The 24,551-nt window shown below is 41.7% G+C and overlaps 1 protein-coding gene and 1 non-coding gene across 4 annotated transcripts; one reads left to right on the plus strand and one right to left on the minus strand.

Moving 5' to 3' along the window:
• Positions 1–558: 558 nt before the first annotated feature.
• LOC133482305 (multidrug and toxin extrusion protein 1-like) lies at positions 559–24,386 on the plus strand. 3 transcript variants are annotated; one of them, XR_009789752.1, is made up of 18 exons: positions 559–1,317; positions 2,498–2,599; positions 4,130–4,198; positions 4,286–4,434; positions 4,542–4,584; positions 4,662–4,706; positions 8,703–8,800; positions 9,068–9,165; positions 9,270–9,383; positions 9,523–9,590; positions 9,673–9,781; positions 10,988–11,063; positions 15,470–15,539; positions 16,396–16,528; positions 16,788–16,882; positions 19,577–19,728; positions 20,578–20,655; positions 23,611–23,750. XR_009789752.1 is itself a non-coding variant. In XM_061782314.1 (16 exons), exons 1-16 carry the CDS (start codon positions 1,216–1,218, stop codon positions 23,896–23,898), a joined length of 1,659 nt encoding a protein of 552 aa, XP_061638298.1. In that variant the 5' UTR covers positions 595–1,215; the 3' UTR covers positions 23,899–24,386. The 3 variants fall into 3 exon arrangements, 1 of the variants encoding a protein (XP_061638298.1); XR_009789751.1 differs by having other exon boundaries at positions 19,577–20,655; XM_061782314.1 differs by lacking the exons at positions 19,577–19,728; positions 20,578–20,655 and having other exon boundaries at positions 595–1,317; positions 23,611–24,386.
• LOC133482820 (U2 spliceosomal RNA) lies at positions 21,269–21,459 on the minus strand. Its single transcript, XR_009789972.1, has one exon. It is a non-coding gene; the product is annotated as a U2 spliceosomal RNA (small nuclear RNA).
• Positions 24,387–24,551: the final 165 nt, after the last annotated feature.

Here is a 24,551-nt window from a genome sequence, read left to right on the forward strand (position 1 = left end):
ACTGGTTGCCAGCCAATCGCAGGGCACACAAAAACAAACAACCATTTGCACTCACATTCACACCAACGGGGCAATTTAGAGACTTCAATTAACCTACCATGCATGTTTTTGGGATGTGAGAGGAAACCAGAGACCCTGGAGAAAATCCACACAGGCACACGGAGAACATGCAAATTCCACACAGGCGGGGCCGGAGATTGAACCCCGGTCCTCAGAAGTGTGAGGCAGACACTCTAACCAGTCTTCCACCATGCCGCCACAGTTGAAACTTGGACAATACAAATATCTTGTGTTAAACCTTGGAGAATACCTAAACAGGTAAAAAAAAAAATCCTAAATTAAAGAGGTTCAAAGTAAACTAAACATTAGCCTTTTTAGTCGACATGGTGACCAAATGTTTAGCACATCCGCCGTACAGTTCTTAGGTCCTGGGTGCAGATCTAGGCTTCCTGTGTGGAGTTTGCATCCTCTCCCTGTGCCTGTGTGGGTTTTCTCTGGGTTCTCCAGTTGAAGACTAAATTTTCCTTAGGTGTGAATGTGAGTGTGAATGGTTGTTTGTTTATACTGTATCTGCCCTACATTTGGCTATACACCAGCTCCTGGTGTACCTTGCCTTTCACTCAAAGTCTGTTGGGATATGTTCAGCACACCTGCTACCCTAGTGAGGATAAGTGGTACAGAGAATGGATGGATGGATGGATAACCATTTTATTTTGTGGGGTGTGAAAAAAAGCATACTAATATTGTATCTCCATATAGCACAGTTAAATCCTAGACACTGGGAATTACACTAAGTGGGGTCAAGGACAAAGCCTTGGGTGCACCTGAAGAGCAAAGAATCTGGTTTATAGAAGATTAAATGTACAAAGACAGCTAAACCTAAATGCACTACTATACAAAAATACTATACAGTACAACAAAAATGAGCAGACTTGAAGGTTGATAAATGTTAATAAATGTTAAAGAGGACTATTACAAACAGTGCTCAAGATGAGCTCTTGTGAGCTATTGTTTTGTTTGCAGCATGTGCTCTTTCTTGTTTTTTGTTTTCAACAATCTGAGTTGTTTCAGCTGCACTTGGCGGGGCTCCAAAGGAAGCAAGCAAGCGCTCCATCTTCTCCGACATCCTCGAAGTGGCTTTTGAAGTGACAACAAGAGACGGGAAAAGTTGTACAACACTGTACATGCGCTACAGTGTGTGCTGTAGAAGAAGACATGGCGCGCGACAAGATGTTCTTCTGTAGGTGGCTCTGTCTCAAGATGCCCCTGAGCCACAGAGAAGAACTGTACCACATCTTGAGGATGACTGGTCCTCTGGTAAGGTGGCACGTTTGTTTATTCACGCTTTATTCTGCATGCAAACATAGACCAGCTGTACAATAACGCTCTGTTCTTGATTGACGCCATCAGAGAGCTATTTAGAGGACAATATGTTTATCATTGTGTTTGTATTTTGCAGTCTGTTTATTATCTATTTGGAACCCCCACATGGCCACAATGCAATGTCAACACGTCTCAGGGTCCATAACATCAAAGAAACAAAGACTTTAGAGGGTCCAAATACTTAAATAACAAAAAATTAAAAAAGGACAAATTATTAACATATAATAATAATAATAATAATACATCACAGATATGTTACATAATAAAATATAATATTAAATACAGTACAACTATAAAGCACAACACAATCCATGTATTTAATAAATCATGAAACGAACACAAGGCAAAAAAAATACTAAATATGTTTAAAGAAAGAAAAAGCTCAGTACAACATATCCATCCATTTACCAGTAAATAAACAGATTTATCAAATCATTAAATGAAAACAAAGCAAAGAACATTTTTAAAAATAAATAAAAATGGAAAATAACTATTTGTAGAACATACATACAGTACATGAAGAAGAAGAATATAATACTCATTAAATGTAATACAAATAGGAACAAAGCATACAGTAGGGGCACATTTAGAATTACTATGTCCAACCAATACATTGAATAAATATTTTTTTTTTAAATAAGCTTAAAATCTATGCAACCAATATTCTGTAATATTGTAATAACAAATAATAATAACATTTTTGAAGCTTTTACAGTAAAAATAGCATGTGATCTAGGACAGAGCCTTGGGGTACATCTACTGTAAATCGTGAAAATCAACTGCAAATTGCACAACTATCAACACAAAAGAAAATGGATGGAATATTTTTAGCATTATTTTTAACATTTTAGGCATTCTTCAAATATGATTAAAACCTGACAAAATGATAATTTATCAAGTGGCCATATAATGACAAGTAGTTCATTATGGAACGAAAATTCGACACAAAGCATTCTAAGGATCCAAATTACTGAAACAATACAAATATAGATTATATATAGATATAAAATAAAAAAAATTATAAAATATAGATATTTTGTCACCTTATTTGGAGACATGAGATCATGATCTCATTAGTTTGTCCCCAATGTTTTGTCCTGTGCTGTTGTTGTAGTTGTTCTCTCGGGTCCTCAATTACCTGCTTCCCTTCGTGGTCACCATGTTCTCTGGACGTCTGGGCAACAAGGTGATGGCTGGCTACGGATTAGCATCTGCTGTAAGTGCTTGTCCCTTCTGAACGACTTGCCTCCCCCCAGGAAATGTTCTTAGCTTTTTTGTATTTTGTAAAGAAATCACACTAAGACACTAAATAAATGTCCAAGTTTTGTATCAAACCACCTTTACACTTTTAATGTCACGGTACCCCCCTCGAGGGCACTTGTACACCTCCATACTTTGTGAAGCCCGACTATAGTATACAGTAAATAACATTTTCTCTTCTCTAACTCGGCCATCTGCGATTGGCTGGCCTACCAGTTCAGGGTGTCCACCGCTTCTCGCCCGAAGTCAGCTGCGATAAGCGCCAGCACATCCATGACCCTAGTGAGGATAAGTGATATGGAAAATGGATATATGGATAATTCAGCCATTCCTAAATTTTTTAAACCATGCACCCCCTTCAGCATCCCCACAGAGCTGGCGCATTCCCTGAGGAAATGCTCAGATTTAACAACTACAAAAATCACACTCGTGGCAAAGAAAAAACAATGTAATTATTATACCAATCCACCATTATATTTTTAATGTGGCGCACCACCTAGAGGCCTCTTGCACACTTCTACAGTTTAGGAATCACTGATAAAATGTAAATATTTATGATGTTACTATTCTGTAATTTAGCTTTTCTCCACCTTTTTTGATTTGTCGGGGCAAAAATACACACACAAATTGGAAAAAAAAAAAAAAAAAGTTTGAATGTGCAATTATTATCCCAGACTGTCATTACACTGTCAATCAGGCACACCTTGGAGCGGGCTCTTGTGCGCCCCTTGGGGTTTATCCACCAGTTTGTGGATCCCTGATATAGTGTAAATAAAATCACATTTAATGGGGGAAAATTTTGCATGCACTTTTGTGCACCCTCAACGGTGCATCCACTTGTCTGGGATTCACTTGTATACATCCATCCATCCATTTTCTGAGCCGCTTCTCCTCACTCAGGTCGCGGGCATGCTGGAGCCTATCCCAGCTGTCATCGGGCAGGAGGCGGGGTACACCCTGAACTGGTTGCCAGCCAATCGCAGGGCGCATACAGAAAAACAACCATTCGCACTCACGGGCAATTTAGAGTGTTCAATTAACGTGCATGTTTTTGGGATGTGGGAGGAAACTGGAGTACCCGGAGTGCCCGGAGAAAACCCACGCAGGCACGGGGAGAACATGCAAACTCCACACAGGCGGGGCCGGGGATTGAACCCCGCTCCTCAGAACTGAGAGGCTGACGCTCTAACCAGTCGCCACCGTGCCGCCCACTTGTATACAGCTAGTGTAAATATCTGTTACTATTCTCTAATTCAGCCTTTCCCCAAACCTTTTAAGAACCCCTCCCCCTAACATCACAGAGTTGGCCCACCCCCTCGCCTCATATTTAAGAAATGAAAGAAAAAACACACTTGGTGGAGTGGGGAAGATGCAAATATTGTTATTATACAAGTCTGTCATTGCACTTTTAATCTTGCGCAATCCCTTGAGGTCTCTTGTGCACCGACAGGGGTTCTAACACTCATTTGTTTGAGTTTCATTTCAGACCATCAATGTCACCACAGCGGCAACAGGATATGGTCTTAGTCTTGCTTGTGATACACTGGTCTCTCAGGTATTGAAAAGCCATCGTGTGTGATCATATAATGCACTTATATATCAGCATACTATCCAAATATCCACAAAACTGTATCCACAACAGACCTTCGGTGGTAAGAATCTGCTGCGCGTGGGCGTGATCCTGCAGCGAGGCATCGTCATCCTTCTGTTTTTCTGTCTGCCCTGTTGGGGTCTACTCCTCAACGCCCAGAGCCTCCTGCTGCTCATGGGCCAGCACCCCGAGGTGACCCGGTAAAGAATGTATAAACTAGCAACCCACTCATCACAGAGCTGCAATGGAACTTAAATATACCATAAGCATATGTATTGGAATGTGTAAGCCATCCTCTTTATTTCAGAATAGCACATCTGTACATCGTAGCCTCCCTTCCAGCTGTGCCAGTGAGTTGTAACTTTACTGTGCAAAATTAGCATGCTCTGCCATTATGATTGTGTCATATTGTATTCTTGTCTTTTAGGCAATGTTTCTACACAATCTTCAAGTGTCTTACTTGCAGAACCAGGTGAGCTCATAGACAATAACTGTACATTTATTAAAAGGTTTACGATGGCCTGCAATAGATTAATTCTAGAGGTTCCACTGTGCTTTGTCATGTAGGATTCTCTCTTTTGTTTACTGGGAGGCGATGCATGTGCGTAGAGCATGAAGTAGTATTAAAGCCACTCTTAGAAGAAAAAAGAATGACGTTATATTTTTCCGAGAAAGATATTATCGATAACAAAAGTAATATTCTCAAGAATAAATTTTTAGATTTTCAAAATTAAAAGCAGTAATATTACAAGAATAAAGTCATGTTTCTTTAAGAATAAAGTCATGTTTCTAAGAATAAAGTTGTATTTTTTTAAGAATACATTCATGTTTTCAAGAAATAAAGTTGTTTTTTCATGACAAGGTATTTTTTTCAAAAAGTCAGTATCTAACAGGAAGGAAGTTGTATTTTTTTCTAAAATGTTGTAATGTTCGTAATTATAATCTTCATTATAATTATCTTCAGAAAGTATGTTTTAATGAATGTATGTATTTCCCCAAAAAAGTAGTATGTAATGATTTTTTTCTACATGGATAAAAAGTCATAATCTTAGAAAAATAAAGAAAAATGTTTATATGAATTATTATGCCTTGCCAAATATTAGCAGGACTTTTCTTGAAAACCTCCACCTTTTTCTATATATACTTTTTTTTTTTTTTTTAAGTATCAGACTGCTATCAATTGGTCAAAATCAACAATACTCCCTATAATACAATACTCATGGAATCCTGCGGCGCAAAACCCAAATTATCCTATTCTGACAGGGAACATCACATATCAAGGCATTAATATTTCAGCAAAATTTACAGAGTTAAATAATGTAAATCACGTTTCTCTACTGGGGAAAAAAATGTGACAACTTAAAGCGTTGGAACAGCCTACCTATCTCACTTCTAAAGCGTATAGCTATGGTAAAAATGAAAACGTTACCTCAAATGAACCCTCAAATTAACTATTTATTTTCAATGATCTCATTCAAACCCAAAATTCAAACGCAAGACTCTGCCATTGTAAATTTTTACTCTAAAAATAAGAAAAATAGAATTAGTCTATCCACTGTTCAGAAAAGGGGACTTGACGCACCCAACTTCAAACATTATTACTTAGCTATCCAAATACAATACCTCATAAAGTGGTTAGATCCTAATGTTGAACAACAATCTTGGCTGAATCTAGAACAGGTAAGACTGCAATAGCACCAAACTTTCAGACCTCGCATTTATCAGCACAAGTCTCAAACGCCACAATTGTTTAAAGAAGCCGATTATTGCAGCCACTTTATCAGCTTGCTGGATAAATCTGGAAACCACACAATCTCAATCAGCACCATATAATTTCTTCTCAATCTGTCATAATCCCAATTTTGAGACAAACAAATTACCCCTTCACCTCAGCACATGGGAACAAAGTGGAATTGAGCGTCTACATCACTTATTAAAAAATAATGCATTCATGCCATGTGAAAGCGTATTCCAAGAGTTTCAAACTAGAGGTGGTAACTTCCTTCAATATTAGAAAGAACGGCAATCCTAAAAAGATTCCCAACACACGTGAATACTTTAGAACTACCCGTTTTTGTTAAGAAAATAGTGGAGCTACTCCCACAAAACAAAAAAAAACACCTCTCAAAAGTATACAAATTAATCTCAACTACTAATACAATACACTTACCAATCGCAAAATGGGAAAAAGACCTCCTAGTGTCTGTTGACAATCAATACTGGGCACAGATCTGTAGAAATACATTCTCAATGACAAAAAAAAAAAAAGTAATTTACAGCTAATCCAGTTTAAAGTTCTTCATAGATCCCACACTACGCAATATAGGATGCATAAAATGGGCTATTCAAAATCGAACATATGCACTCATTGTACTGAAAACACTCCAGACACTTACTTTCACTCTCTTTGGCATTGTACACCTCTACAGCGCTTCTGGTCACTAGTTACACAGAGACGTTCCTCAGCTTTTAACTGTAGGGTCCCAATTTCTCCTAATCTTTATCTATTGGGTGATCTAAAAGGTAAAGACCTCCCAAATAAACATGCCCAACCAATACCTGTAATTTTGGCAATTACTAAAAATTGTTAAACTGGAACGATAAACAAGCCACCAACATCAACCAACGGCAAAACCTTGTCATAGAGTATATAACACTAGTAAAGATCAGCTCTCCATCCCTGGGTGCCGGGGAGGCGCCCGCTGGCCTCATGCCCATTCCGTGGGCCTCGTCTTGGTCTCCAGGTGGGGGCCTGGGGGGCCGTGCTGCTGCCCCTCGGGCTTGTGTCCTGCTCTCTTCCCTGCCATGCCTTTGCCCCGCTGATTTTTAATGCACCACATACAGTACATTTGCACTTCCTTTGGGGAGCTGGTTGGCCTGGGTGGGGGTGACAGTTGCGGGTCATCATTGCCCCGTGACCGTCTTGCCTCACCCCCACCGGTCTCCCCAATTTTAATGCATGACACCCCACCACACATGATCACGCTTCAGGGACAATGGTTGTCAGTTGGGGACCTGGTAAACATAGTAATAGGGTGGGTGGTGGGTATTCACATTTCTCTTGACTCCTGGGGCCTGCACCCCGCCCAACCCCCTTCAGCTGTCAGGCCATGGGGAGACAGGAGTCCCCCTCTCCCCTCCTTGGGTCCCTGCCTTCCTCTTCCTTTCCTGGCGCCATCGCCCGTCATTGCTTGCAGCAGGCAATTGACATGGGCTCACTGTTGGCGGACTGTTGCCTTTTAGGGTGGCAGCTGTCTCCTATGTTGACCCTGTCATTGGTTGGTGCCCCCATGCTTTACGGGCACGATATGGGTGGTGTCGGTGCTGGGGTTCGGCGGGTGAGGGTGGGGGAGATGGGGCATGGGAGTTGGTGGTCCAGTACCCATGCCCGCTCCCTTGGGGGCTGGTCGGGCACTTTGGTTGGGCTGGGGGACTCCCCCTGGCTCCATAGGGTTGGGTGGCGTCCCGCTGTTGGATTCCCCCATTGGATGGGCGTGCTGGCTCGGCCCCCCCCCTTGTGGATGGAGGGGGCCGGGCCCACCCTTCCTCAATGTGCCGGCACAGCAACTCCATACACCAGTTGACTAACATGCATGTGATATGGTGTTTATTCACCAATATGTTCTATAGACATGCTATAGGCTTGACTTGCTGATGCTGGGCCACCTAACAATAACACAGGTTGTCTTTAGATATCATCTCACAGGTTTATACAGGTCTTTAGACACTATAAAAGCATTTCGCCACACAACTCATCAGTAGCACTGCCTTGCTAATATCCCACGTCCTGTCCCGGCCCCTTTTTGTCCTCTCTCCTCTTGTCCTATTGGTTAGCTGTTGCATGTCCTCACCAGGTGTCCCCCCGTCCACATATAAGAACATGATTTGACTTTGTAATGTTACTTGTAGACAAATATCTAGACTGTCTCACGATTGCTCTACTTTGGTTCACACCCCTATTCCTCTTGTCCGTTCTGTGCCTCTGTCGGTCCCCTAAAACCCTTTTCTGTCCGGCTGCATTTTCAATATCAGAATAATAAAAAAATATTTACAAAATAAGCAGAAGGAGTATTTCAAACTCCCTTGTTACACACCAAAACTGTTCCAGCACAAAAGGCATACAGATCCACCATTCTGCATGGCCATGCAGCTGAACAGAACAGGTTAAGAAAGAAAAAAAGACAAAGACTATTCATGGAAAAAAATACACCTTTATTTTTTGAAAAATGCTCCTTTCTTTTCTCAAAAATATAGTGTACTACTTGAACGTAAAGAAGTTGAAAATGTTTTACTTAATTGTCATTTGTCTTATTACTGAAAAGACTACCACTTTTTTTAGGGGGAGGGGGTGGAGTACGACTTAATTCACGTTATAGCTCTTTATTTTCATTTTTTTTTCAGTGTGGTCCCAATTCTTCTTGGTAATGCAGCATCTGAATGGCCTTTTGTGTGTTTTTGTGTGTTTTAGGGTATAATACTTCCGCAAATGTACACTGCAGCAATGGCAAATGTTGCCAACGTGATTTTGAACTATGTGTTATTGTACTGGCTCGATCTAGGGGTCACGTAAGTAGATTTTGGTTGAATTCCAGTCCTAATATTTCACCCACTAATAGTGTGCACAAATATAGCAGTATAGGCTATAGAATAGCTGAGCCATATTTGCTAGCGTGTGTGTGTGTGCGTGCGTGCGTGCGTGTGCCTGTATGAGTGTGACTTTGTCTTTGTGCGCGCGTGCGTGCTAACGTGTGTCATTTGTGTCAGAGCGTATCTCCATGTTTTTTCCATCTCCATGTTTCTGAATGGATGCGTGTCTGTGTGTGCGCCCTCTAGTGGATCTGCAGCTGCCAACGCTCTCTCTCAGATTTTCATCTGTGCTCTGCTGTTTGCTTACATTCGCTGGAAGAAGCTGCACGTATCAACATGGGGAGGTGAGGCATTGGTGGCCCTGTGAGCCCACCTGCTCCCTTTTCTTTGTTTGTTTGCCCTCATTTACTGTATATCGACTTCCGTAAGCCTCTGGCTCCCCTTACAGGCTGGTCAGTGGAATCTCTGCAGGAGTGGGGCTCCTACATGAGGCTGGCTGTTCCCAGCATGCTCATGAAGTGTTTCGAGTGGTGGCTCTATGAGTTTGGTGGATTCTTTGCGGGTAACTTCCTACATACATACCAATCAACCTACCTATCTATGTAGCTCACCACCTACATTTCTACCTACTGCATTGTACAGGAACTACCTGCCTACCTATTTATGGTGCAGTTTTATCATAATGTCATTTTGCCATTCAGGCATGTTGAGCGAAGAAGAGCTGGCGGCCCAACATGCAGTGATGATGGTGACTTTACTAGCCTACATGGTAATATATTAGTGTTTTGTACTTAACCAGCACATTATTTTATTTTTTTTGCTTCAGCTCCTGACCTCTTTTTTTTTATCAGTTCCCTTTTGCCATCCAGGCAGCGGCGTGCGCTCGGGTGGGCAACGCTCTCGGGGCCGGAGACACGGGCAGGGCCATCCTCACCTGCAAGGTTTCGCTCACCCTCGCAGGTCACTTTGAACTTTAATTTTTCTTCATCTGTCAACATAATTGTGCTGAGTAGAAGGAGTATTAGGAACACAATGAAAAGTGAACAAAACAAAACAAAAAAAACAGGCAAATTGATTTACTATCTCCAAAAATTCTAACTTTTCTTTTAAGGAAAACTGTTATTTTCATAAGATTATGACTTATTTTCTGCAAAAATACAGCTTTAGGTTAAGTTTGAGACTTTTTCCTCACAAAATTGCATTTTTGGCAGCATATGTTTCTCCAAAACATGTATGTACCTTTCAGCATTAATGGTTCCTTCACAGATGTGTAAGTTACCCATGCCATTGGCAATAACACAGCCCCATACCATCACAGATGCTGGCTTTTGAACTTTGCGTCCATAACAGTCCGGATGGTTCTTTTCCTCTTTGGCCCGGAGGACACGACATCCACAATTTCCAAAAACAATTTGAAATGTGGACTCGTTGGACCACAGAACACTTTTCCACTTTGCATCAGTCTATCTTAGATGAGCTCGGGCCCAGAAAAGCCGGCGGGATTTCTGGGTGTTGTTGATAAATGGCTTTTGCTTTGCATAGTAGAGTTTCAAGTTGCACTTACGGATGTAACACCGAACTGTATTTACTGACATTGGTTTTCTAAAGTGTTCCTGAGCCCATGTGGTGATATCCTTTACACATTGATGTCGGTTTTTGATGCAGTGCCGCCTGAGGGATCGAAGGTCACGGGCATTCAATGTTGGTTTTCGGCCTTGCCGTTTCCATGCAGTGATTTCTCCAGATTCTCTTAACCTTTTGATGATATTATGGACTATAGATGACGAAATGCCTAAATTCCTTGCAATTGTACGTTGAGGAACATTGTCCTTAAACTGTTCGACTATTTTCTCACGCAATAAAACACATTGACCTACGAATCGCAATACAACGGAAATTATATAAGTTGGTCCTTCTTTCTCTGCGGCCCAGTAACAAATGCCTCACGGCCCGGTACTGGTCCGCGGACCGGGGATTGGGGACCACTGCTCTAAAATACTACATTTCCTAACATAAAAATATGACATTTCCCCCCCCAAAAAATACAACTTCATTCTCTTAAGACTACCACTGTTTTTTCCTCGCAATATATACAGTATTTTTTCTTGTCAGTGTGGCCCCAATACTCCTTGGTAGATTGGAGTGCATGTTTGTGTTGTCTTCCAGCTGCATTTGCACTTGTCGAAGGTGTCGTGCTTGGCTCCACTAAATCAGTGATCGGCTTCATCTTCACCTCCGATGAGTGAGTGGACATCATACTACGCACCCTTTAAAGTTGAACACAATATTTTCCTGAACTCTACACCACTTGTGTTTTGATAAATTGGGGGAAATAATTCCTCGTAGAAGTTGAAATTGTCTGTTTTGGAGTCAAACTGTGGCCATAATAAAACCATTATAAACTGTACTGGTTTTACTAGTGATTATCTTAAAATCTTAAAATAAGTTAACCATCGCTATTGGTAAAAACCAAAAAATGTCAGAAACAAAACTTGCACTAAATACTTTGATGAGCGCTGAGCTGTGGTCCCACGCAGGGCCTTTTCCTGTTCTATTTCAACTTTAGTCCTAAATATTAAAACTTATTTCCTGAACAAAAATTCGAATTTAAAAATAGTTGTTTTCAATTCCTGAAAAAAAATCTGAATAAAATAAAGATTTCTCGAAGGAAAAAAGCCTTTATCAACTTAAAACTGTGCTTTTTTTCTCAAAAACAAAACTAGACTTTAGTCTCACAAAATACTTGTTTTTCAAACAAAACTTTTTTTCTAAAAAATAAATCTATATCTAAAAAAAATTATATCCTGAAAAAATAAAATTTAATCTCATAAAATAAAGTTTTTTCTCACAAAAATATTCATTACATCTCTCAAATTACCTCTGACTTTTGTCTTGAAAAAAAAAGTCTACTTTAGTCTCTCCAGATTATGACTTTTTTTTCTATAAAATATAAGTACTTTATTATTGTTTCTTCGAACTAAGGTATTGCACAGTTATCCATGGTGGATAGTAGCAGCTCATCTTCAGAACAAGTGTTGCACAAATAAAAAAATTTAAAAAGCAAAGCAACTATACTATATAACCCGATGTGCTTAACATGATTAAAAGCATTTAAAAACAAAGGAAAACAAAAAACTGCTCAAAAACATTTAAAACAAAGTGAAAAACGCGTGATGGGATCAAACGTTAGCCTACGTTCTTTTAGCCGACCGGTTCAGGGTGTACCCCGCCTCTCGCCCAAAGAAAGCTGGGATAGGCTCCAGCAGCCCGTGACCCTAATGAGGATAAGCGGTAAAGAAAGTGGATGGATGGATGAAAAATAAAAGTACAATAAAATCAGCGTGCAGTGAAAGAAAGATCATTTAAAAGTGGAAATGCTCTAAAAAGCATGACAAAAATAATAGTTTTTAACCTGGACTTAAACATTGACACTTTGGGCTGACTTTAATTCTGTTGGCAGCTTATTCCATTTGTGTGCAGGGTAACAGCTAAATGTTGCTTCGCTATGTTTGCTTTGGACGCTGTGCTCCACTATCTGACCTAAGTTTATAGATGTTGGAGCCCGACTGGGTTTATATTCCATTAGCAATTATTGAATGCATTCAGGGCCTAAACCATTTGGGGATTTATAGACCAGTAGCAGAACTTTATAGTCTATTCTCAAGCTGACTCGGAGCCAGTGTAGAGACTTTAGAATTGGAGTACCGTATTTTCACGACCATAAGGCACAGCGTATTAAAAGGTGCAGGCATGGTAAAACATATGCTATCTTAAAACATACGCTTGCATGCATGCACGCTAAAACAATATTTTTAAAAAGGCAGCGAGAGCAAAACTGAGTTCGGTTGTACTTTATTGAAGTATTTAACAATGTACTCACGTTATTTTTTGATCAATCCTCCTCCACAAATCCATCAAAGTCCTCATGTTCTGTATCCGAAATGAACAGCTGGGCAAGTTCTCCATCAAACACGCCAGGTTCGAGTCAGTCGCGGCTACTCAGAAATGATGCCGGCTTTCACGAACGCTCGAACAACAGTGCAAGCAGACACGTTAGCCCTGAGCATCCACAATCCATTCACAAATTGTGGCGTAACGCGCCCGGCGCTGCCTCCTAGTCTTAGTAAAGCTGTGTTCGCCATATGTCATCCATCGCTCCCACGCCGCTCGCAACTTCACTTTGAACGTCCTGTTTACACCGATGTCCAGCGGTTGGACTTCATTTATCCATTGCTCGAGTTGCTCTTCCAACTCAGACCACCTCGCCTTGTTTCCACGGAAACTCAACTTCGTCTTCTAGACTTGGCGAAGCTCGTTTTCCTGCTTCCTCCACTTGCGAACCATGGATTCGTTGATCTTGAATTCTCTCGCGGCTGCTCGATTCCCATGTTCCTCCGCGTAACTGATAGCTTGCAGTTTAAACTGTGCTTCGTAAGCGTGTCTCTTCGTAGGTGCAGTTTTCGACTGCGGTCAAGCCAGCCTCCACTCGTAAAGTAGCAATCAAGCCAGCCGCCCCTAATTGTGTTCATACTAGGCATTACGGTAATAGGTCGCCAACTCGCGGCGGAAGCCACCTTCAAAATAAAAGCTTCCCAATAATATGGACGTCAGTGCTCTTCGGTTAAGGAATGCAACCAGCAAAGTTAATTTTAATCTTGAGTTACATTAAAAAATGTAGTTTATTTGATATCTTGGGAAAAATAAATGGTAAAAGGACTGCACTTATATGGCGCTTAATCTACACCCTCACAGTGCCCAAAGCGCTTTACAAAGCCTTACATTCACACACACATTCATAAACCAATGGGCGACTGCTGCCAAGCGAGGCGCTGCCAGGCCCACTGGGAGCAAATTAGGGTTCAGTGCGTTGCCCAAGGACACTTCGACATGTGGACAGCTGTAGCAGGGATTCGAACCTGTTCTACCTACTGAGCCAAAGCCACCCCAACATAATCCCATTGGTATCGCAAGACAAGTCCAGATCTGTGTGACAGACCACCAAGGACTCCACTAAAAGAGGTTTGATGAAGATCTGATATTGTATTTCAAAATAAAAGTCTCCCCGAAAATTAATAAACTACATTTTTAATGCATCTCAAGATTAAAATTAACCTTGCTGGTTGCATTCCTTAACCGAAGAGCATTGATGTCCATATTATTGGGAAGCTTTTATTTTGAAGGTGGCTTCCGCCGCGAGTTGGCGACTTATTACCGTAATGCCTAGTATGAACAAAATTAGGGGCGGCTGGTTTGATTGCTACTTTACGAGTGGAGGCAGGCTTGACCGCAGTCATTTTTGGGGGTCCTTAGCCAAACCGATGTTGTTTTGCACAATGCACATACAGGCGCTATATACCTACTTGGGGGCGTGCCTTTAGTGTCCTCCTTCACGCCCACCCTTCCCCCTTTAACGGCCGCATGCTGTCCTCAGCCACGTCCGCTTTTCCTCTGCATGAGCAGCGTGTCGGCAGGAAATGCTCCCAGTCAGTCAAGCAGAGCGCTCATCACACAACAACATTTATAGATTTTCGAACACGGTGCACACATAAGGCTCGCCGCATTATAAGGCGCCCCGTCCATTTGGGAGAAAATTTAAGACTTTTAAGTGTGCCTTATGGTTGTGAAAATCTGGTAGCATGTTCTGACCTCTTTGCTCTGGTCAGAACTTGAGATGCAGGGCTCTGAATGAGCTGAAGCTATTTAATGCTCTTTTCGGGGGGTCCAAAACTTTTCAGGGAGTCCAAAACTTCTCCTGGTCTGCTTGGAACATGCAATTCTTTCACTCTAGATATGTTCTTCAGCTGGTAGAAGGCTGTTTTAGGAATTGATTTGATAGGACTGTTGGTTAAGTCAGAATCCATCAGTACACCAAAGTTTCAGACTTGGTCTTTTGGCTGTCAAAGAGAGTGACTCCAGGTACTAACAGTAATCCCCTTTTCTTTATTCCCAAAAACAATTATCTCAGTTGTTTGTGGTTTAATTGAAGAAAGCTTTGGCTCATCCATTTATTTATCAGTTTTAGACAGTGACACACCACCTCAATTGAACAGTTGTCACCTGGAGACACTGCTAGATATAACTGTGTCATCTGCATAGCTATGATTGTCAACACTAAAGTTCTGAAGAATTTGACCCAAGGGTAGCATATACAGGCTGAACCGGAGGGATCCAAGAACTGACCCTTGAGGGACCCCATAGGTCATTGGCATTCGATGAGATTGAACACTTCCAATGGTTACAAAATAACCCCTTTCCTCCTGGTAGGACCTGAACCATTTAAGGACTGTTCCATTTAGTCCTACCCACGTTTCCAACCTGTTCAGCAGTATATTATGATGTGAGAGCTGGGGTACACCTTGAATTAGTCGCCAGCCAGTTGCAGGGCACACATGTACCAACAACCATTCGGACTCACAGTCACACCTATGAGCAATTTAGAGTTTTCAGTTAAACCTACCATGCAGGTTTTGGGGATGTGGGAGGAAACGGAGAAAGCCCAGGCAGGCACGGGGAAAACGTGCAAACTCCACACAGGCGAGGCCGGATTTTAACCCCGGTCCTCCGAACTGTGAGGCAGATGTGCTAACCAGTTGTCAACCATGCCCATTTTGTATGTTATTACACACACACCCAAATCCATCATTACAGGAAGATCGTCAATCTGGTGTCCCTTTTGATGAACGCTTACTGCTTCCTTCAGTTCTTTGATGGCCTCGTGGTGAGTCTTGCATGTGTTATCGTAATTTCTCGTGTATAATGCGCATTTTTTTTCTCCCAAAAATTGTCAAAAGTTAATAGTGCGCATCATACATAGGTATACGGGACAATGAAAAGAAAAAAAATCACATTATATAAATGGATGCCGCCATCTAGAGGTTATGAAAAATGTGTAGCCTACACTTTCATTCAAATATGACAGGGGTTTAGATATGACTGAATACTGTATATGTACAGTTGTGCTCATAAGTTTACATACCCAGGCAGAATTTGTGAAAATTTGTTTTATTTTTAAATACGACTGATGACTGAAGAACAACCACCATTAATTTATTCATGGTTATGTTTTGTTTAATTATAATGGTTTTCTGAAATGCTTGACAGTTTAATTTGAATCCCATTAAAATAAAATTAAATGTGTTTCGCCTGGTCCTTCATGTTTCCTTTAAAGAACTGTACACATCTTACAAAGTCTGTGTGGGTAATCAAACATATGAGCACAACTGTTAATTTTTTCATTTACTAAATAAAAGTAGGGCTGTGCCTTTCAAAATAACAGCAAGTAAATAAAAAGAAAGTATTACGTGTCAAATAAAGTACTTAACTTCAGAATAATTCTTTGAAAGAACTAACAAAATACAGATAATACTTCGTCTTTTGATCATATGGGTAGAACCAACATCATGCATTGTAAAAATGCATTATACATAGGTAGAAGCTTTTTCCAGAATTTTGAGGTCAACTTTGGGGCTGTGTATGAAACATGAGTGCGCATTATGCACAGGAAAATTACGGTAATTTATCAATCGGAGCGATACAAAATAATCAATACTTGTTTTTGTTTTCCATTCGGCTAGTGTGTGTGCACTGGCATCTTTCTGGGCACGGGAAAACAGAAGATTCCGGCTGTAGCTAACTTCATTGGATATTACGGTGTCGGACTCACGCTCAGCGTTACGCTCATGTTTGTGGCAAAGCTCCGAATTTTAGGTAGGTAAGGTTCTGACAGGTTTCAACTGTTTTCCTTTGTTGTTGCTGCTTGCTTTCTTTCCTCCCTGCTTATCCCCATCTTACCCACCCAGATTCCAACAGTTGTTATGTTTTACTGCTGCTGTTGTGCTCTTACTGTATTTCTCCATCATTCATCTTGTCCCTCAAAAATAACGCAACGAAATACATCTACATACCGTTATCCCAAGAAGTTGATTAAGTACACACCGATGGCTTATTTTACATTTTTTGTTCTAAGGTTTCTGGCTGGGGATTTTGATTTGCGTTATCTTGCAGTCCACCCTTTACATCATTGTCGTCTTCAAGCTGGACTGGGAGAGAATGACAGAGGAGGTAAATGCATAACTAAATAACTTACCAGTTAACTTCATTATCAAACTTCCGCCCACATGCCATGGTGAAAACTTAAAAGCTTCACAGTAGTTTAACGTTACAAATCTCTGTAGTATGGTACACATTTAGTAGTGATTGGATGAACAAAATAGGAGGAGTTTGAGTAAAGACCAGTAAAAAATGTTCTTAAAATAGTTCCTTCAAAGCAAAATGTTTTTTTTCATTACATGAAGTCCCTGGACTTTTTTTGTGTGCCTTGTCATGATCAAATTTTGCACTGATCTGTGAAATCAGAAAGATATTTTTTTTCACCTTTTGGATAATTTTTTCTGCGTCTCATCCCATGTTTTGTGGGAACTTGTTGCTAGGGAGAATTCAATCACAACTGGATGTATATTTAAATAGGGCCTTTCAAACCAAAATGGCCAACTTTCAGTTAATTTTACAACATGGGGTCCCCGATTTTTTGTGTGCATCCCTGTCATGATAGACCACTGAATTTTGTTTCAGTTGGTGAAACCCAAATTGTGGTCACCAGCTCATTCGCGACCTTTTGGTAACTACAGTATTATTTCACTACACAAATTCCCACATTTTGAACAGAAAACCAATTCAAATGAATGGAAACATTTTCTGAATTCAACTCATCCTTCCAGATTTCACAATTTATTCAATAGATTCAAAAAATTCCAATTTCAAATTGTTCTGCTCATTCAGCACATACTGGGAAAATAAATCACATTGCCAAAATTTTTCAGTCCTTCACATTTTCCCAAACTTCTTCTTTTCCTCTCGGCTTGTCCCGTTAGGGGTCGCCACAGCGCGTCATCCTTTTCCATGAGAGCCTATCTCCTGCATCCTCCTCTCGAACACCAACTGCCATCATGTCTTCCCTCACGACATCCATCAACCTTCTCTTTGGTCTTCCTCTAGCTCTCTTGCCTGGCAGCTCCACCCTCATCATCCTTCTACCAATATACTCACTCTCTCTCCTCTGGACGTGTCCAAACCATTGAAGTCTGCTCTCTCTAACTTTGTCTCCAAAACATCGAACCTTGGCTGTCCCTCCGATGAGCTCATTTCTAATTTTATCCAACCTGGTCACTCCGAGAGCGAACCTCAACATCTTCATTTCCGCCACCTCCAGCTTTGCTTCCTGTTTTCTCTTCAGTGCCACTGTCTCTAATCCATACATCATGGCTGGCCTCACCACTGTTTTATAAACTTTGCCCTTCATCCTAGCAGAGACTCTTCTGTCACATAACACACCTGACACCTTCCTCCACCCGTTCCAACCTGCTTGGACCCGTTTCTTCACTTCCTGACCACACTCACCATTGCTCTGGACGGTTGACCCCAAGTATTTAAAGTCCTCTACCCTTGCCATCTCTTCTCCCTGTAGCCTCATTCTTCCCCCACCACCCCTCTCATTCATGCACATATATTCTGTTTTACTTCGGCTAATCTTCATTCCTCTTCTTTCCAGTGCATGCCTCCATCTTTCTAACTGTTCCTCCAGCTGCTCCCTGCTTTCACTGCAGATCACAATGTCATCTGCAAACATCATGGTCCACGGGGATTCCAGTCTAACCTCATCTGTCAGCCTATCCATCACCACTGCAAAAAGGAAGGGGCTCAGGGCTGATCCCTGATGCAGTCCCACGTCCACCTTAAATTCTTCTGTCACACCGACAGCACACCTCACCGCTGTTCTGCTGCCCTCGTACATGTCCTGTATTATTCTAACATACTTCTCTGCCACTCCAGACTTCCGCATGCAGTACCACAGTTCCTCTCTGGGTACTCTGTCATAGGCTTTCTCTAGATCTACAAAGACACAATGTAGCTCCTTCTGACCTTCTCTGTACTTTTCCATCAACATCCTCAAGGCAAATAATGCATCTGTGGTACTCTTTCTAGGCATGAAACCATACTGTTGCTCGCAAATACTCACTTCTGTCCTGAGTCTAGCCTCCACTACTCTTTCCCATAACTTCATTGTGTGGCTCATCAACTTTATTCCTCTATAGTTGCCACAGCTCTGCACATCACCTTTGTTCTTAAAAATGGGCACCAGTACACTTTTCCTCCATTCCTCAGGCATCTTCTCACGCACTAGAATTCTATTGAACAAGCTGGTCAAAAACTCCACAGCCACCTCTCCTAGATGCTTCCATACCTCCACAGGAATGTCATCAGGACCAACTGCCTTTCCATTTTTCATTCTCTTTAATGCCTTTCTAACTTCCCCCTTACTAATCATTGCCACTTCCTGGTCCACCACACTTGCCTCTTCTACTCTCCCTTCTCTATCATTTTCCTCATTCATCAACTCTTCGAAGTATTCTTTCCATCTACCTAGCACACTGCTGGCACCAGTCAACATATTTCCATCTCTATCCTTAATCACCCTAACCTGCTGCACATTCTTCCCATCTCTATCCTTCTGTCTGGCCAGCCTGTATAGATCCTTTTCTCCTTCTTTAGTGTCCAACCTGCCATACATGTCATCATATGCCTCTTGTTTTGCCTTTGCCACCTCTACCTTTGCCCTGTGTCGCATCTCAATGTATTCCTTTCGCCTCTCCTCGGTCCTCTCAGTGTCCCACTTCTTCTTAGCTAACCGTTTTCCTTGTATGATTTCCTGTACTGTGAGGTTCCACCACCAAGTCTCCTTCTCTCCTTTCCTGCCAGAAGATACACCAAGTACTCTCCTGCCTGCTTCTCTGATCACCTTGGCTGCAGTGGTCCAGTCTTCTGGAAGCTCTTCCCGTCCACCGAGAGCCTGTATCACCTCTTCCCGAAAAGCTGCACAACACTCGTCCTGTCTCAGCTTCCACCACATGGTTCTCTTCTCTGCCTTTGTCTTCCTAATTTTCCTCCCCACCACCAGAGTCATCTTACACACCACCATCCTATGCTGTCTAGCCACACTCTCCCCTACCACTACCTTACAGTTGGTAACCTCCTTCGGATTACATCGTCTGCACAAGATGTAATCCACCTGTGTGCTTCTACCTCCGCTCTTGTAGGTCACCCTATGTTCGTGCCTCTTCTGGAAAAAAGTGTTCACTACAGCCATTTGCATCCTTGTTGCAAAGTCTACCACCATCTGTCCCTCCAAGTTCCTTTCCTGGATGCCGTACTTACCCATCACTTCTTCATCACCCCTATTTCCTTCACCAACATGTCCATTACAATCTGCACCAATCACGACTCTCTCGCTGTCTGGGATGCTCAGAACTACTTTGTCTAGCTCCTTCCAAAATTGCTCTTTCACCTGTAGGTCACATCCTACCTGTGGGGCATAGCCACTAATCACATTACACATAACACCCTCAATTTCAAATTTCAGCCTCATCACTCGATCTGATACTCTTTTCACCTCCAAGACATTCTTAGTCAACTCTTCTTTTAAAATAACCCCGACTCCATTTCTCTTCCCATCTACACCACGGTAAAATAATTTAAACCCTGCCCCTAAACTTCTAGCCTTACTGCCTTTCCACCTGGTCTCCTGGACACACAATATATCAATCTTTCTCCTAATCATCATGTCAACCAACTCCTGAGATTTTCCTGTCATAGTCCCAACATTCAAAGTCCCCACAGTTCTAGGCTCTGTGTTTTCCTCTTCTCTTTCTGCCGAAGAACCCGCTTTCCACCTCTTCTTCTTCTTCGACTTCGACCCACAGTAGCTGAATTTCCAACAGCGCTCTGCAGGTTGACGGCGCCGGTGGCGGACGTTGTTAACCCGGGCCACGACCGATCCGGTATGGAATTCTTTGGATGAACGCTCATATTTGTTTGGCAAGGTTTTAAGCCGGATGCCCTTCCTGACGCAACCCTCTGCATTTATCCGGGCTTGGGACCGGCCTACAGTTTGCACTGACTTGTGCCCCCCATAGGGCTGCATTCTTCACATTTTCCCAAACAATATTTACAAATTATTGGAGACATTTTATAACTTGACCAATTCAAACCATTTCAATTTCGAAATGTTCAGCTCATTCAGGACATCTTGGGTAATATTTATCACATTTCCATCCATTTTCTGAGCCGCTTCTCCTCACTAGGGTCGCAGGCGTGCTGGAGCCCATCTCAGCTATCATCGGGCAGGAGGCGGGGTACACCCTGAACTGGTTGTCAGCCAATCGCAGAGCACATACAAACAAACAACCATTCGCACTAATACTTATGGGCAAATTAGAGTGTCCAATTCCTGCATGTTTTGGGATGTTGGAGGAAACCGGAGTGTATTATATTATTTTAATAATATATTATCACGGTCCGCGAATTCACACATTTTTATAGTTAGATTCTCCAAGTAAGAAATATTTATCTTAATTCACATTTGTTTAGCTCATTCATATTTTAAACATTGGGTGGGGGTGCTCCGTTCCTGGAGGTACTGCAATACCAGGTCGATGCGTGGAGTGGACGGAGCAAGCCCCTATTCCATCTCCCTGTTCCAAAAATCAATTTAATATATGGTCCCCGGATAGGGGACGTATCAGATATTAAACTGATAAGAACAGATACTACACTTGATCTTAGCCAAAAGGCCGAGAAGCGATGTCTCCTTAACGCCAGAAGAGAGGACGTCATTCTCCAGCCTACAAGCCAAAGTTACGGTGACACACCACCACTGGTGTGTGTGTCACCGTAATCACTGGTGAATCACTTACGGACACACCAAACAGCACCTATGTATGGTTTAGAATGAATGGCAACTGTTTTGTTTTCAACGTTTCTATCGAAAGAACGTTGTCCGGTGCTCGTGTTTTACGGTCACGTGGTCCACGTCGATCCAATAGAATGCAGCGACAAACGTATCTCCTTTAGCCGTGTATGAAGTCTTAAACAACCAAAGAAAATAATGAGTTATATGTAATAACGATCGGTGGTTGGTATGATGTTGTGGCAGCGAGCAGAATAGCTGTTTACTCAACATTTTGACGAAAAGAAATCAACGGCCCTGCCTCGGTAAACTATATCCTGTTTCCTGCTTTGGTAACTGACAGGAGGACTCTAGCGCCATCGGCGCAGAGGAGGCGAATTACACCCCTTCCACTATTTGGTTACCCAACGTTCCGGTTCGTCACGTCGTAAGCGTTAATAATCGAATACAAACATGGCAGCAACGTCAAAAGGCATGAATATTCGCCATTAAACGTTTAAACGTACATCCAAAAACAGTAAGCATGCCCTGCCCAAGGAATAAATTTAAAAAAACGACAGAGTGAAAGCTAAACCAAGCACTCATGTGAAATACTTAACTATAGTCAGGCATTATTACTAACAACACGACAATAGAAAAAAAAGTACCATATTAGTAAACAGATGTAACTTGGTTATAATACTTAAGTGTAATAGTCTTCAGGAAATGTATGGTCACGAGTAGGCCCTGTGATGCTCAATTAGCTTTACCTGTTGATGTGAAGTGACATCACGTATATCCAATCTTGCTTGCGACTGGTCACTCGAAGGACTTTGACCATTTACAGGAGTCTGTCTTCCGTATTAACATTTTGTTTCAGTCTTTGATGGCAAAAATACAATTTTATCATCTAATTTCTTCAGCTTAATTTAATTTGACCAAGCGTTTTCCAAAGTGATATTCAGGTCACCTGGGACATCTCACTTTTCTTACGTAAAGGCTAAATAAGTGCTGCTGTTAGACAATGACGTCATCATAAAACGTTAAAGAAGTATTTTTTGTGCTTACTAAATGTCAATTTATTCATATGAAAATGGTAAAGTGCACATAATGTCAAAGAAAGAGCACTGAAGACTTTCTCAATCATTCAGAAAGAGAAGTTACAAATTCCTAGGAAATTAGAACGTATCACAGCCACTTAGGGAAACAAGATACTGTATTTGCAAGGAGATAGTGGAGAAGTCTGTGTAAGGCAAGCGGATTAAACATTTATAAACTCAGTTGGACTAATACAAAATCATCATTGTAGATTTCAACAACGTCTGTGTGATTAGTTGGACTTACATTTTAAATAGGTGAATTTTCATTTATCTACTGTATAACGTGATTGTGGCTATAGTTGAAAGGACAGATAATTCAGTTTTGGTATCAGCAGCGTCATTTTGTCCCTTTTGCCATTCATGTGTATGGGGTTTCTCATGAATTACAATTCATTAGCAGATCTCAGCAGTTGAATTACGGACATTTGCGACTGAATTGTAGCTGTCTGTGATTCTTGCTTGAAATATCTACAAGCCAATGTCATGTTGACTTGTCATAGTTATAGTTACAGTTATCTGCAACGTAATTTTGCCTAGTTAAAACTTGATTTGAGATATCTGAAAACGGACAGATAGTCTCTAGGGCGAAAGGCAGGGTACACCCTGAACTGGTCGCAACCATTCAACAACCATTCACACCTATGGTCAATTTAGAATCTTCAATCAACCTAGCACACAAGTTTTTGGGATGTGGGAGGAAACCGGAGTACCCGGAGAAAACCCACGCAGGCATGGGGAGTACATGCAAACTACAAACAGGCGAGGCTGGGTTTGAACACTCAGAACTGTAAGACAGATGTGCTAACCAGTCGGCTACCATGCCGCCATCTCACGTTTTACATTTCAGCAATTCAAAGTATTCCACACCCTTTCAGTTCAGCATCAGCGCTTCAGGATTCACAGTTTCTACAGGAATTGCATCCTGTGGTTTGTATTGTTGTTTTGATTGTTTTTCTTTGTTTTTCCAGGCTGTGAAGCGCGCCCAAAAGAACACACATGTGGCCTTAATGAGCCCGGCTGTGCAGGAACAGTACCAGCCAGTCATGTGCGAGGGCAACAGAGTCACACTGCAGCTGGCGAATGCCGGCCATCTCTCTCTGAGCCAGCTGCTGCTCAGGCGAGGCCTCACGCTGCTGGCCGCCCTCACCCTGCTGGCGACGGGCACCTGCGTGTACTTCCTGGTACCCCTGCCAGAGGCTCCGCAACCAAAAAGTAATCTGACTGCAACGGACTGGGGCAATAACACACGCTATTGATCATCACGTCACAGAGTCTGAAGGAGGGCCTGTCATATTAATGTGATTCATACTTTACATTACGGGCAACTGCTGCCAGTGCCCCACCAGATCCAGCAGATGACACTGTTTACATTTTCTTTCTTTTAAAGCAGTATGTATTTTATAGTAAATCCAGATTAGTGTTTAATTTACAAAACTGTGTATAAATATACATTTTAATGATCATATGATTGCACCCACAAATTCAAAGGGGCACACTAAATCCAGCAGATGGCACACTAGTTAAAGATGGTTTTACTTTTTCTTTCTTTTTCGCCCCCAAAAATTTATATACCATCAGCACCCCCTAGCCCCCGACGGCAACTACTTTGGGGCTGTGTTGCTTCAGATGGAACTGGGGCCTTTAGTCAAGGTGGAGGAAATTACTAACAGTTCCAAACATTAGTCAGTGTGAGCACAAAACATTCATGCTTCTGATAGTAGAAATAAATAAGTCAGGAAAAGCCTACCAGAGCACATGACTTTATTCGGTCTCATTTTTTATATCACTTTTTTCCAAGAAACAAATGTAGAAAGTGCCACACCTGATCCAGCAGCTGGAACTCCAGTTTAAAAAAAAATCCCCTTTCTTTCTAAAAAAAAAAAGCCGTTTTTATTTTATAATTATTACA

Source organism: Phyllopteryx taeniolatus, chromosome 8 (genome assembly GCF_024500385.1).
Source record: "Phyllopteryx taeniolatus isolate TA_2022b chromosome 8, UOR_Ptae_1.2, whole genome shotgun sequence".
Classification (NCBI taxonomy): domain Eukaryota; kingdom Metazoa; phylum Chordata; class Actinopteri; order Syngnathiformes; family Syngnathidae; genus Phyllopteryx; species Phyllopteryx taeniolatus.

Excerpts from the sequence above, each read along its gene's own strand:
- LOC133482305 (XM_061782314.1), top strand. The coding sequence starts at position 1,216 with ATGGCGCGCGACAAGATGTTCTTCTGTAGGTGGCTCTGTCTCAAGATG. Across the intron at positions 9,591-9,672 it reads TGACTTTACTAGCCTACATG|TTCCCTTTTGCCATCCAGGC; the intron begins GTAATATATTAG and ends TTTTTTTATCAG. Across the intron at positions 16,883-23,610 it reads GGGAGAGAATGACAGAGGAG|GCTGTGAAGCGCGCCCAAAA; the intron begins GTAAATGCATAA and ends TTGTTTTTCCAG.